The following is a 16,310-nucleotide window of genomic DNA, read 5'->3' on the forward strand; positions in this document are numbered from 1 at the left end:
CCAAATCCAAATACCTAGTACTTGGAAAGGGAGAGTACACGTACATAGATGAAGAAAGTCGCAGCATCACCGAAGACGTACACATCTGCAAGCAGTTGTTACTGAAATCCTTACAAGACGCTGGAGATTGTATCACAGCAACAATAGAACATAAAATCAACCACGAATCTTGTCCATACGCAAAAATGATGATAAAGAAGGGAAAGTTACAAAATATTAGTCCTAGTAGCTTTCTTATCACCAACACTCAAGAGGTCCTAGCAACATGTATATACTGAAATAACGTATCACACCCTCAACGGAGTACATCTCATCGCAATCCCCAACGAGTGTTACGTGCAAGTTTTAAATAAAACTCTACAAACTCATAGCAATACTGTAACCATTGAAGACATTATTCCATTACCAAAGCAGTTAGGCAATAAGAACAGATGAAATTCAAGCAAAAATACAATAGAAGACATCTCCTTAGACAATATACATGAACTCATAAAAACAGCGCATTATATACAAGATGATGTGGATAATAATGAGACTTTCATATCACTAAAACCAAGTTGGACTACCATCGCCCTATACCTCCTTGGGTTAGGCTATTTGAGCTGGAAATTAATTACATATATAACTACCCGAAGGAAAAAGATGGCCGCAGACCAGATTGCTAGACCATCCCCGCAGAAGAACAGCGAGACGCGGTTCTATCTAAAGGAGGGAGGAGTTACCATGGCGTAACGCCTGGTAAATTGCTGTGTGTGGCACGTAATAAGCTGACACCGCTACCAGGAACAGCAAATTACCACGAATCGGCACCTAACACCAATTATTAATTGTTATATTTTTACAGTAGTCTTGTTCGAGACATAAACTTTTTGTATTTTAATAATTTCATTGTTTTAATTAAATAAAATATATTTTTTAAAAGGCAAATATCGCCCGCCGTAACATAAGTAGCTTGGAACTTATTTTTAGGCTGTTGAGAAAATATAACTAAAGAAAAAGGGTTGTAAGGGGTTGAAAGGGGAGATGAATGGTGTAGGTATGGAAGTATTGTAATTTTTAAAGTTAGAAGCTTGAAACCTATTTTTAGGCTGTTGAGAAAATATAAATAAAGAAAAAGGGTTGTAAGGGGTTGAAAGGGGAGATGAGAGGTTGTAACGAAGTATCTATTGTAAAGTTCTCAAAGTTCAAAAATTTTACCCTTAAGGAGGTAAAATGAGATGAAATTTTGTATGGAAATTCGTCGTCATCGTCGTATTCGACGCGGACGAAGTCGCGGGCACAGCTAGTAAACTATAGTCAAATTAATAAAACTAAACACTCAGTGGATTGACCGAAATCTAAATTTAATTAGGAAGTACTAAGTAGGTTAGTCTCTGCAAAATGTATCTAATTCGGAGAGAACATACGCATGTATCCAGTGGAGTAGTTAGGTAACCAAGGACCCTGGGGCAAATCGAAAAATAGGGCCCCACTATGGGGCCCCTTATTTTTCGAGAATTTAGGAGAACTCCGAAAGTATAATTTTCGAATTTCTCTCAACTGAGTTGCCATGATTAAAGTCGGGCAACCAGTCATATTTATTTTGAAAATGAGAGAAATGTTCAAAAATTCAGTACGATCGAGATTTTCTGGAAAGGGTTCGAAGGCCCCCTGAGTTTTAGGGCATCGGGGCACTGCCCGCCTAGCCCCTAGGTAGCTACGCCACTGTGTACTATGAGTATATATACGTACTTCTAAATGTTTTGGAGAGTCGCCTGCCGAGGTCTACCCACACGCGAGGATCCCCTCGCAGCAAGTACAGGAGACCGAAGTAGTCCTTCTCCATGATGTCCAGACTGTCGCACACTTTGTCCAGCAAATCGGCACCACGAGCCTTGCGCTGGAATTCAAAATTCAAAATATCTTTATTCATGTAGGTCTATTACAGACTCTTATGATATGTCAAATCAACCGTCAGTTCGGAATGATTTCGTGATTAGAAGAACTGACAAGAAATTCAGCTCGTATTATTTTCAAATAAATGTTGTACATGTTTACAATAATACACAGTCATTAAAATTCAAATTTGGGAGAATAGAGTGACCACCAGCATATGCTATATCAAAACACAAAAAATCTAATCAGTGTTCGCAACCTGAACAGACCAGTCCCCACAAGCAGCACACGTTCACGAGTATGACGGATGAGACAGCCATCATTGCACTCAACCATATTTGAGAGAGTACATTGAGAATTAAATTTTTAGAGACTTAGGGAAAATTTTTTGGTGGTAATGGTAAACAAGCTAACCTGCCTGTAAATAGTGACCGTCCCCTATAGGTGTATGCTTTTAATAGTAGCTAACATTAAATTTAAGAATCTGTAACTAACACTATTTTTTGTTTGATTTTATTATTTTTATATATTATATATAAAAAAAAAAAACATCTATTAAAAAGAGCAACACACAAGTTTCTTGCGCATTCTTCTTGTGATGAATCTGCATTCCGAATGAGTGGTAGAATCAAAATATGACTATTCAAAAGTGCTTGTAATGAGTTTATTTGAATAAAGATTATTTCTATTTCTATTTATTTGACATACTAGCTGTTCCCGCGACTTCGTCCGCGTGGAATTTAACTTTATGTTTCTAAAATAAAAGTAGCCTAAGTTACTCCTTATTACATCAGGTACCTGCCAATAAAAGTCCCATCAAAATTGGTCCATCTATGTCAGAGATTAGCCGGAACAAACAGACAGACAAACAGACAAAAATTGTAAAAAATGTTAATTTGGTGTATGTACCGTATTTATATTCATAAGCATGTAGTAAAAACGGTTATTTCAATATTACAAACAGACACTCCAATTTTATTTATATGTATAGATAAAGTATTACAAACAAATAAACAATTTATTATCAGGGTGTGGTGAGACTTACATCAACGTCGATGGTAACATGGTCACCATCCAGCAGCTCCACTCGGACTCGCCGCGTGTCTCCACGCTGCATCCTGATGCCCTCGTCTGATGCGAGTCTGCGGAGGCTCTCGCGCATGATGCCACCTGCAAATAATTAAAGAAATTTTATATTTTTTTGTATCAAAACATTTGGCAATACTAATATGCCAAGTTATTGTTCTGGATGGTATCATATTAGATTAAGTTTTTTAGTTTATTTTTGTTATTTAGTATAGGTACGATGAGATTGTCATCGTCAAATTATGTGCACAAAATTCCCAAAAAAAAAAAATAAAGAGAAAAAAAAAATACTAATATTGTATTCTTTTGTATACATAAATATAAAATTTATTATTATTTATATATTATTTACTACCTGACCTCGCGCACTCTTCGCGGGGTCAGGTAGTACTTAGTAGGTCAGTACTTTTTTGGGATTTTTGTGCACATAATGTGACGATGACAATCCCATCCGCTCCGCCTCAAAATTTAATATGTCAATATGTTTTTTGAAGTTTAGTTACGCAATAACCCTGTTTGGTCAGGTATCAGCAGTTTGTATGGGAAAATATAATTGTTGTTTTCACTATTTTACATGCAATTTCTTTATATTTTATCACCGTTTAAACCTTCCCTAGACTTCTACGAATATTTCAAGTCTAAAATTAGCCAAATCGGTTCAGCCATTCTCGAGTTTTGGTGAGACTAACGAACAGCAATTCATTTATATATATATAAATTTATACATGTTATATTTTCGATTTTTTTCGGTGTTATAGGTTAGAGTTACGGGTCATACTGACTAAGTAATTCTATTATTATTATACTAGTTATACACGCAACTTCGCCTGCGTGGAACTTAAGTTTATTTTTCTAAATTAAAAGTATATTATATATCTATACATATAAATAAAATTGGAGTGTCTGTTTGTAATATTGAAGTAACCGTGTTTTACTACATGCATTCATATGCATGTAGTAAAACAGGGTTACTTCAATATGTAAAAAATGTTATTTTGGTGTATTTATTCATAATAAATACACCAAAATAACATTTTTTACAATATTTGTCTGTCTGTCTGTTTGTTCCGGCTAATCTCTGAAATGGCTGGACCGATTCTGACGGGACTTTTATTGGCAGGTAGCTGATGTAATAAGGAGTCACTTAGGCTACTTTTATTTTAGAACAATAAAGCTAAATTCCACGCGGACGAAGTCGCGGGTACAGCTAGTCGTACATAAAAAAATGACCATAACTGGGGCGCCAGTGGAATCCTCCACAGTACAAATTATTATGTGTTGAGTTTTTAAATTTACAATAAAGAATAAATATTTTTAAGTACAGTACTTACGTACATTAATAAAATACCTACTTCTTACTTGTAGCTAGTGTTATCAAAATTAAATTATAAGTTCTCGACTTCACCACGACTATCTGACTCCTGGCGCCAAAACTGAATCCGCCCATGTCTAGCTTACATTTACATTTATTCTGTCTACCCCCGAAAGGGTGTAGCGTGTAGATAGTGAAGGTCTTGATGTTCGAACTAAAAGTTGGAAGACACCAGAAAACTTCCGCGCTTTTGGGAGGAGTTTGGCTGGCTACTCTAGTAGTCTCGGCTCTACACGTACAACGGCCCGGATGCGAGGCTGCTTGCGGAAAAAGGAGTCTAGCTTACAATTACATTTATTCTGTCTACCCCTTAAAGGGCGTAGCGTGTAGATAGTGAAGGTCTTGATGTTGAAACTAAAAGTTGGAAGACACCAGAAAACTTCCGCGCTTTTGGGAGGAGTTTGGCTGGCTACTCTAGTAGTCTCGGCTCTGCACGTACAACGGCCCGGATGCGAGGCTGCTTGCGGAAAAAGGAGTCTAGCTTACAATTACATTTATTCTGTCTACCCCCTAAAGGGCGTAGCGTGTAGATAGTGAAGGTCTTGATGTTGAAACTAAAAGTTGGAAGACACCAGAAAACTTCCGCGCTTTTGGGAGGAGTTTGGCTGGCTACTCTAGTAGTCTCGGCTCTACACGTACAACGGCCCGGATGCGAGGCTGCTTGCGGAAAAAGGAGTCTAGCTTACAATTACATTTATTCTGTCTACCCCCTAAAGGGCGTAGCGTGTAGATAGTGAAGGTACCAATGCTGGAACTAAGAGTGAAAGCTAATAAAATTGGCAGAGCGTGGCTTCAACCATCCGTTCAATGGAGCATGACTCCTACTTACAAACCAATAATCTTGAGTAGTTTATTTACAGTTGTTACTATCCACAAGTCCCGGCTTCGCTTGGATGGATTAAAAATCTTGAATTTCTTGGCTTGCTCTATACTAACACGCATGTATTATACATATAAACCTTCCTCTTGAATCACTCTATCTGTTGCTGAAAACTGCATTAAAATCCGTTGCGTTCGAGCAGCTGCAGCGACTTTGTTTTATACTAGATACTCGCCCCTGCTTCGCATGGGTGCATATGTATAGTATATTGTACATGTATATACCTTCCTCTCTATCTATTAAAAAAACCGTTTCAAAATTCGTTGCGTAGTTGTAAAGATTTAAGCATACATAGGGACGGACAGATAGCGACAGCGACTTTGTTTTATACTAAGATAATTTATAACTATGTAAGGAAATAGAGGAAGGATAAGACTAAGACACAGCTATATCAAGCAGGTTAAACAAAAAGTTGGAGACGTGTCGTATTAGCAACTAAAGATATTGATGGAAGATCGTGGAAGGTGACGGGAGCTACACGGACAAGAGCCCAGCTCATAAATTCTGAATTAGGATTGCCATAATTAAAAAAAAACAAGATTTGAAGTAAACCGCTAGCGCAGGAGGGTGCAACATTCCATTATCATCCATAAAAAACCCGAGAACTGAGGGAGAAATGGGATTGTTAGTAATGTGGACAGATGATCTTATTGCTAGCAAAGTACTATGTCAGATTGACCTCCACGGTTCCCCCTGAAAACCATCATGATAAATTCTTGGTGCATTTGTCACGATGGGCTATATGACCTGAGCTCATGCTCATCTTATCATCCTCCACTGGTGCTCCACTAGCGTAAACCGTTAGCGCGGGCGGGTGCACCATACCATGATCTGAATCTAATAATCGAATATAATAATATTATAAACGTGAAAGTTTGTGAGTATGGATGTTTGTTACTCTTTCACGTACAAACTACTGAACGGATTTTGATGAAACTTTACAGTAATATAGCATATACATCAGAATAACATATAGGCTATAATTTATATTGAAATTTAACACGAGTGAAACCGCGTCCATAAAAAAACCCCGCGAGCTGGTAGGTACTGTCTGTACTGTCCAAAAGATATGTTTTATTTTTTTTTACATAATATTATATATGTAAAGGACACGAAAACGACTAAACTATACTAATAAGGGATTGTTAGTTGTTAGTCATGTTATGTTATGTTATATCATAACAACAGACTCTTGAGTTATGACTATGACTCTTGACCCATTAATAGCAATGTACCATGTCAGGTTTTTTTTTTTATGGATGATAATGGAATGGTGCACCCGCCTGCGCTAACTGTTTACGCTGGCGGGGCACCAGTGGAGGATGATAAGATGAGCATGAGGTCAGGTCAGTTAGCCAATCGTGACAAATTTACCAGGAATTTATCGCGATTGTTTCCAGGGGGAACCGCGTGGAGGTCAACCTGACATGGGATATTGCTAGTAATGGGATTATGAGTCCACATTACTAACAATCCCCTCCCCCCACCATGTCAGGTTGACCTCCACGCAGTTTCCTCTGGAAAACATGATTTAGTGATGGTTAGCACAGGCGGGTGCACCATTTCATTATTATTAAAATCTATACCAATATTATAAAACTGAAGAGTTTGTTTGTTTGAACGCCCTAATCTCAGGAACTACTGAAAAATGATTGATTATAACTGAAAAATTATTTTTCTATTGGATAGTCCATTTGTCGAGGAAGGCTTTAAGCTATATAACATTACGCTACGACCAATAGGAGCGGAGCATCAGTGAAAAATGTTTCAAAAACGGGGAAAATTATTCATATATCAGGGCTTCCGTTGCGTGCGCTGCGCGAACGAAGTCGTACGGCACAGCTAGTATGTATGAATGTAGGCAAAATCATATGTCGGACGATTGTTTCAAGTTTGTTTACAATTGAAGTTGGCATTGAGCCGATGGTGCCATCACAGGTGGGCAATATTCAACTTTAATTCCCATAACATAAAGATGATAATAGAACTTGCGGACGTTGAGATTTTCCCACGAAAAATTCTACAAATATTGATAGCACGTGTGTTTTAGTCTTGAGCGTAATAGTTCGCGACTAGGATCGCAAAATTTACTGTTCAGCTCTCATGCGATCTAGTTCGTTCGCTCCTGACTCGGGTCAGAGAACAGTAGTTTGTTTGGTCAACCTCTAGACTTATAAGTTTTACTTGCAAATAAGTTTCTTGTTTTTTACCAAGATTATGTTACTTAATTTATTTACTTAATTTATTTAAAAAATACCTAACTCAATAAAATTAAAGGTATTTTGTACTTTATCTAACAAACTAAAGAGCACAAAATCGTTAATAATTTGTTTATTTGTTTGTAATACTTCATTTTGTAATATTACATTGTAATATAAATCATTACATGGTATAAAACAATGTCGCTGTCGCTGTCCGTCCCTATGTATGCTTAAATCTTTAAAACTACGCAACGGATTTTGGAGCGGTTTTTTTTAATAGATAGAGTGATTCAAGAGGAAGGTTTATATGTATAATAGATGTACACCCGTGCGAAGCCGGGGTGGGTAGCAAGTTATGTAAAAAACAACACAGTTAATTTATAATAGAAATGCGTACAATGGTACAGTATGTCTGCACTCCCTAAGGTTGGCTGGTAGAGAATGCTATTAGCATTGAGCCCACATATTGTACAATTCAATAAAGTTTAAATATATAAATAATAATAATAATCTCAGAACAATTCACACAGCGCCATCTAGACCCAAGTGAAGCTAGCTAAAGCTTGTGTTATGGGTACTAGATAACTGATACAAATACATAGATTTTATTTGTAAATATACATATATACATAGAAAACACCCAGATCGATACAGACAATCATACTCATGAATACAAATATTTGTGCCGTGCGAGGAATCGAACCCACGACCATCGCTCGTAAAGCAGTGTTCTAGACCGCTAGACCAGCGAGGTCGCCAAATAGATGGTGTAAAATAAATAAATAGTGGACTTATCCCAAAAGAGAACTTCACGTCAAGTATTATGTCAATGAGAGGCATTGTGGAGTAGTGTATACAGATATAATAAATAATACACGTAAGTTTGTCATTGGAATCTTTTGGCTCTTCCGAACTAGTTCGTTTGCGAACTACACAAGCTACTACAGCATCATGACGGTACAGAGTGTGTTATGTTACATTAATGGATTTTAACAGCACGTTTTCAAAGAGGTACAGTAAATAATACACGTAAGTTCGTCATTGGGATCTTTTAACTCTTCCGAACTGGTTCATTTACGAAGTACACAAGCTACTACAGCATCATAACGTTACAGAGTATGCTATGTTACATGTTTTGGATTTTAACGACGCATTTTCAAAGAGCTACAAAAATAATACACGTAAGTTCGTCTTTGGGATCTTTTGACTCTTCCGAACTAGTTCGTTTGCGAACTATACAAACAACATCATTACGGTTCAGAGTGTGTTATGTTACATTACTGGATTTTAACAGCGCCTTTTCAAAGAGCTACAAAAATAATACACATAAGTTCGTCATTGGGATCTTTTGACTCTTCCGAACTAGTTCGTTTGCGAACTATACAAACTACATCATTACGGTTCAGAGTGTGTTATGTTACATTAATGGATTTTAACGGCGCGTGGATTTTCAGTCTTGTTTGATTTATACTTTTCACAAAACCCAAAAACAAGATGTTTTTTTTTTTATAAATTTATTGAGGCAAAGACTGTGTTATATAATGCTATTATCCAACGCTCTGTAGAACATTATTTTAGAAGCAACACGCAAATCTATACATATAAATAAAATTGGAGTGTCTGTTTGTAATATTGAAATAACCGTTTTTACTCCATGCCTTTGAATATAAATACGATACGTACACCGAAATAACATTTTTTACTTGTTTTGTCTGTCTGTCTGAAAACCGATTTTGACGGGATTTTTACTGGCAGGTAGCTGATGTAATAAGGAATAACTTAGGCTACTTTTATTTTAGAAAAATTCTCTAATTTTGTCAAATTCCACGCGGACGAAGTCGCGGGTACAGCTAGTCTATACTAATATTATTGAGAGCAGATTATGTTGAAATAAATTAAACTTCAGAACCGAACATTTGGGAAATTCTTTTATATTTAGGAATGTAGACAAATTATTTCAAGATCTATACTATATTATATTTTGATAAAAATCAACATATAATATTTATTAAACTAGCTGATACCACTACTTCGTCCGCGTGGAATATAACTTTTTTTATTAAAGTAAATAAATTATCGAAAAAGAAGGTAACCTATTTTTTTTTTAATTGGAGGATTTAGGCTATTGTCTTGACTAAATTAACCTAAGTTATTCCTTATAACAGTAGCTGTCTGCGAGTGAAAGATCCAGTCGTTTTAGAGATTTCCGAGAACAAATAGACCGACAAATTTTTTAAAAATATTTAATTATATAAGTACCGTATTTATATTCATATGCTTTTAGTGAAAACCTATTAGGTAATTCGATATTACAGACAGACTCAATTACGTACATTTCTATATATAATCCATTTTTAAATTACGCAAAAAGTATACATACCAATTTAAATATCTTTTGTTCCTTTGCCTCAATAAATTTGTAAAATAAAAAAAAACACTTACACATTTTATCTATGTATATTGTTTATCTGTGGTATAAACGTAGCAGAATTGAACAGATCACTACGTGGATTGGAATGCAATTATAAACTTAAAATAAATGTATATGCGTTGTAAGAGTAACAATTATGGATACGTACTGAATAAAGTATCCGATATACAGACAAACACTGGCAGTTAAAAATAATTATCTATATATACGTCTATAATATTGAAAACAAAAATTGCCCATAGCGAAATTCTAGCTCTAATTAGTGTTTCACACACTAATTAGAGCTAGAATGTTTAGCTCAATTTATTTAATAGATCACCTAACTAACTATTATTTACGAAAAGAACATTCTAGAATTACTATTAAACAAATTTAAAATAATAATCTCAGGACAATTCACACACAAGTTAAGCTAGCTAAAGCTTGTGTTATGGATACTATCTAATACATATTATACATAGAAGATACCCAGACCGATACAAACAATCATAATCAGGAATACAAATGTTTTTGTCGTACGAGGAATCGAACCCGCGACCATCGGAAGTAAGGCGGTGTGCTAAACCACTAGACCACCGAGGTCGTCAAAGTAAAAGTTCTGCTAAATTATATTTACTGACCGGTCTCTTACTCACCATTACAATTAAACAGGTAAATACTAAACAATTATGGACATTACTGGCGTAATATATAGTTAGAACTAAATCATCATCATCTGCTTCTTCCTTATCCCATTTATTTGTGGTCGACGTAATATGTTTTTCGCTTCCATTCATCCCTGTTCGCAGTCATCGCGTTATTCACTTCCTTTCTTACCATATCATCTTTCACACAGTCCATCTCTTTTTCGGCCTTCCTCTGCCCTTATAACCATCCACATTCATTTGTAACATCTTTCTTAAAATATTATCCTCGTTCCTACGCATTACATGTCCATACCATGATAGACGATTAGTCTTCAACCTCTCTGACACCGGCGCCACTTTCATACTTCCTCTAATGTATTCATTCTTTATATTATCCATTCTTGTCACACCACACATCCACCTCAACATTCTCATTTCAGTCGTCTTTCATCCGTCGCCTTTACGGGACAGCACTCTGATCCATACAAGACAGCAGGCCGGATCATGGTCTTGTAAATAGTTAGAACTAAATAATATATATATATTACTATGGTGGCAAACAAGCATAAGGCCCATCTGATGGTAAACGGTTACCGTAGCATATGAACGCCTGAAACACCAGGAGTGTCACGTGAGCGTTGCCAACCTTGAAATATAAAAATACGACTACAAAACTTAAAAAAAATAGTACCAATCTGAAAGTATACTCTTTCAAATAAAACACTTTCTTTTCAATATCTGTTTATAAATGACGGAGTTGTGAAATAAGTACAACTCAATTAAGAAACTCCTAATTTTTGGACGCGGTTGTAAAGAAATAAAGCTGGACCCTTAAAAAGTCGTGGTGTGTGATTAATTAAAAAAAAAAAAAATTACTTCTAAAACCATAGTGACAAAACCGAGTCCTGTTGGTGAGCAACCACAGCGTCTGTAGCTAATGAGTCGGCCTCAATAAGTGGGTAACTATAGTAATTATCTCCCAGATTAAACCCACAGCCTGCGGCCCAAGATTCGGGTCAATTTCGTAAGCGGTGATCTCATCCCGCAAAAATCTCGACTTACGGGATTGCGAGTCGAGGGAACCGCATTATTTTAATCGATTATACTTTTTGGCAGTATGAATAGAGGTCCTTTGTGCTTCAAATGCTTTGTTAAAAAAATATATATTTCAAATCAAATAAAAAAGTCTTTTATTCATGTAGGACATTTTAGCCGCTTATGAATGTCAAATGTTTTGGATAGGACGGTAGGGAAAAATATAAATCAATTGAGAAGAACTGGCAAGAAACTGGAATAGAGTGACCACCAGCATATGCTGTTTACAAACAGACAGTCAAATTTTATATATTTTTATACATACCTACCAGTGATTCAGCGGAACTACAGATATGGTATCGCCAAACCGGTTTGTCAGTTCGATTCCAACTTCGTGGTGTAAGATTTTTTTTTATTTAGAATATATTTAATGGTTTTGAACTCTTCAAGGACACAGACAGACATTCTCTGGTGTTGCTAAGCAAGGATATTATATGTAGTTAATAATTTGTATTGGAAACAAGCTGACAAAGCTCCAAATGGCAAGATTTACTTGAATTTTTACTATTACTTTTAAAAAAAGCAGTAAAGTAGAATGTTTCAAATAAAGCATTTATTATTTTTTATTCAAACATTTGGATTCATGGGTTGATTCATGATTGTTTGTATCGGTCTGGGTGTTGTCTATGTATAATATGTATGTATTTACAAAAAAAAAATCTATGCATTTGTATCAGTTATCTACTACCCATAACACAAGCTTTAGCTAGCTTAACTTGGGTCTAGATGGCGCTGTGTATTGTCCTGAGATTATTATTATTATTTAAATACATTTTTTTAGTTGTCTTTTTAACCGTAACGTTTAGGGAAAAAAGTAGGCATTAGCATTTTGTTTGTGAAGCGCGAGGAATCGAACCCTCGACCATCGGAAGTAAGGCGGTGTGCTAAACCGCTAGACCACCGAGGCCGTCAAATAGTAGTTCGATCATTTTTTAGTCATCATTTTTTTTATAGATGTTTATGGTATAGTTCACCCGCCTGCGCTAACGGTATACGCTGACGGGGCACCAGTGGAGGATGATAAGGTGAGCATGAGGTCAGGTCAGTTAGCACATCTTGACAACTCACCAGAAATTTATCACGATGGTTTCCAGGGGGAACCGCGTGGAGGTCAACCTGACATGGTACATTGCTAGCAATGGGTTATGAGTCCACATTACTAACATGACGGTTACGTCATGTTTAGGGACAAATTCCATACTGCCATATGCAACAACTGTAATTGAAGTCCCATTGTCATTTAGAACAGGGATGTTATGGACATGAAATTTCGGATACGGATAGGTTTCGGATACAGCAATGATTATTATACCGGATACGGATACGGATGCGGACTAAATTATTTCGGATCATCCGTTAATTTCGGAGAATTTCTGTTACAGATATAAACTTTATAAGGAATTTCAAAAGTAAAATACAAATAACTAATAAAATGGTTGCATAACGTGTCTCAATTAGGCTTCGCCGCTGTCCGATATTATCCGGAACTGTTATATCCGATTCGGTTACGGTTACGAATATTTTTTTATATCGGATATCCGATAGTTTCGGTTACGGTTAAAATTTAAAAAATAAAACTAAATATCTTTATTCATGTAGGTCTATTACAGACTCTTATGATATGTGAAATCTACCGGCAGGTCGGAATGATATCGAGATGAGAAGAACTGACAAGAAACTCAGCTTATATTTTTTCAAATAATAGTGGAACATGTTTATAATAATAAAATTCAAATTTGCGAGAATAGAGTGACCACCAGCATATCGCAAAGAACAAAAAAAAATTATCAGTGTTCGCAACCTGAACAGACTTCCAGAGCTCCCTAACATCCCTGATTTTAAATAGGCCATTTTACTTAATTATACTCCTTAAAAATTCCCTACTATGCTCCTATGTGGTACGATAGTTAATACTGAGCGTGAATTTTATAAATTACTAGCCCTTCCCGCGACTTCGTCCGCGTGGAGTTTAACTTTATTTTTCTAAAATAAAAGTATCCTAAGTTACGCCTTATTACATCAGCTACCTGCCAAAAAACGTCCCGTCAAAATCCGTCCAGCCATTTTAGAGATTAGCCGGTACAACAAGACAGACAAACAGACAAACAAAAATTGTAAAAAATGTTATTTTGGTATATGTACCGTATTTATATTCATATGCATGTAGTAAAAAACGGTTATTTCAATATTACAAATAGACACTTCAATTTTATTTATTTGTATAGATGTATAGATATATGAAATTTTACAGAGTAATACCGTAATACAGAGAATTAACAGTATACAGTAATAGTTATACTGTGTAGCTAGTTATTTTTAGCATATTTGAATTTAGAATATGTAGTCAAACAAAATTTTATCCTTGTTCGAGGGACGCATCCAGTATATTCAAAAATAACTAAATAAAAATTCATTTTGTTTTTTCATTATTTATTTTTAAACCATATAGAAAATAAATTAAATACACTGCTAAGTATTTCTTCATGGTTATTTTCGTAGTCCCTTCACATTTTCATGACAAGGACGAGTTAGTTCGTCCGGCTTTTTTTTTTTTTTGAGTTCCAGTAATTAGGTACAGGTACAATACTCGATGATTTTAATTGTCGATTTAATTATTCAATTAATTATTTATCGATTAATTCGATTTATTCATAACTAACGTCACTATGTTGATCGCTGAACTGAAGCCATAGCCAGACTGCAATAATATTATATTACGTAGGTATTGTAAGTTGCACATTTTACCTCTGTAGCACAGCGGTGAAAGCTGTTATTTCTTGTAATGTGCTTCCGGATTCAATTCATGACTGGCTAATATTTACATTTTTTTATTTAATATTTCGAATGTATGCAAGATGTAGTCTGTATAAGGACACTTATAGCAACTTATGTTATTTTTAAACTCTTGACGAAAAATGAGGTGTGTTTATAAGTTTAACGTTTCTGTCAGTGATAATACAGCTTGCGAACGGTTGCACCGATTTTGATGCGGTATTTTTTGTTTGAAAGCTCATGTAATCGTGATGTTCCTTAACTATAATTTATGGAAATATGTTTTTAATATCGTATTTTCTAGATGACGATGGGAATTAATGAACGTTTAATTTTTTTTTTTAATTTTTAATTTAGGGATATGTGACACTTAGTAGTCAAAGGACAAAACGTATTCTGATATAAATTCAATATAAAATAATATTGCTATAAAAAAATATATATAATTGATATCTTTTGCTCTATTGTTTAGCTAGAAGATAAATATCATTGTTCACACGTCAATGTTAAGTTTCTTCATCTGCCTCGAGTATCATAGTGTACTGTTTTCCCCTATAAACAAGAAAGCTTGATCACACAACCGAGTGTCACCGGCGCGGGAGCGGTCAACGCCTTCCCAGGCATTTCCCAACTCGTCTCGCAACTTGTAGAGGCGTCAATTAAACTCACCTCGATTATTATTCCTGCGCCTCTTTTAGACACGTCACTAATTAAGAAAAAAAACACTGATATAGATAATTAAAAAGAAAATTAAGAGGTATTAAGACAATAAACGAGTGATATTCCAATTTTGAATTACGGATTCAATAACTTTTTTTTAATTTGTATTAGCGGCCTGTATTTAAAGCACGATTCAATAAAAGTAATCGATTAAACGTCATATTTAATTAAATCGAGCGGGACTACGGGAACATGTACCTACTAACGCGCGCTCCCGCGCAAGCCGGCGTCAAACTAGTTTGGTTAACTTTGGTTCGTTGCCCATAGTTGCATTTACATGCGTTACAGACAGAGAGAGGTATATTCCTCTTTTATTCCTTTCAGGTTGATATTTCGTGGTAACTACGGTTCTGACAAGCGATCATGTTTATTTTATCGTATGATAATGTATCATTGATAGGAACGTAGCGTTAATTTGTATGCACTGCCAGTTGTGTTAAACAATACTAGTAACATTATTATAGTACAATAGTCCTATGGTTTAGGGCATGAACGTAAATAATGTATCCAAATAGAATGTTAGAATCTATTCTAATATTATGAAATGGTAAATTTTATGTGAGTTAGAGATTAGAAATAATATCCGATTTAAAAATTCTTTAATTGTTAGAAAGGTATATCATCCACGAGTGCTATAGGCTATATAACATCACGTTACGATTAATAAAAGCGGAGCAATGAAAAATGGGGCAAAATATATTCATTTTCAGTGCTTCCGCTGCGTTGAAGTTACACAAACAATATGTATGACGGTGTTGTTCTCCATTAAAAGTTCTAAAAGTATGTCTGGGAAAAAACGTCTATATTTTTTTGTGGTTAACTCTCTATAGACTTTTTTAAGGTAATCAAATTTCTTCTAAAAATAATTAATTATATGCGAAGGTGTTTTTAATAACATGATATTAATGCTAATTCAAATAAATACGATCAGGTTAAAAGTTAAAATATAGGGCCCATGCGAAGCCGTGGCGATCTGCTAGTGTAACATAAAGTAGGAAGGAAGTTTTGTTTGAGATAACATCATTCCCGTGTTAATTGTAAACTCATAAATATTGGTTTTGATAAATGCTTTAGGTACAATAACACATTATAATTGTGAAAATTGTTATTTACTGAACTAAGAAACACCCAGTTATCATCAGACAAGCCGTATGCTATTTTACTGCGTTGTGTTACGGTACCATTCCAATTAGAATGATTGAAGATTGTAAAATAATTAAGATCAAGTCTAATAAAACATGCGATAGAACAA

The 16,310-nt window shown here is 35.3% G+C and overlaps 1 protein-coding gene across 2 annotated transcripts in view; it reads right to left on the minus strand.

Moving 5' to 3' along the window:
- The window catches only part of LOC131849745 (protein 4.1 homolog), a 30,791-nt gene extending 15,489 nt beyond the window's left edge, over window positions 1–15,302 (minus strand). Inside the window, exons 1-4 of one of the 2 annotated variants that reach the window (XM_059199860.1) lie at window positions 15,257–15,302; window positions 15,007–15,044; window positions 2,921–3,048; window positions 1,732–1,879 (exon numbers count right to left, since the gene is read on the minus strand). In XM_059199860.1, the coding sequence (XP_059055843.1) occupies window positions 1,732–1,879; window positions 2,921–3,037 (265 nt within the window). In that variant the 5' untranslated portion in view covers window positions 3,038–3,048; window positions 15,007–15,044; window positions 15,257–15,302. Of the gene's footprint in view, window positions 1–1,731; window positions 1,880–2,920; window positions 3,049–15,006 lie in introns of both variants that reach the window. The other variant, XM_059199861.1, reaches the window with a different exon arrangement.
- Between the last annotated feature and the right edge of the window lie 1,008 nt (window positions 15,303–16,310).

The sequence above is a fragment of the Achroia grisella genome, unplaced genomic scaffold (genome assembly GCF_030625045.1).
Source record: "Achroia grisella isolate CSIRO2021 unplaced genomic scaffold, CSIRO_AGI_Agris_v1 utg660, whole genome shotgun sequence".
NCBI lineage: Eukaryota > Metazoa > Arthropoda > Insecta > Lepidoptera > Pyralidae > Achroia > Achroia grisella.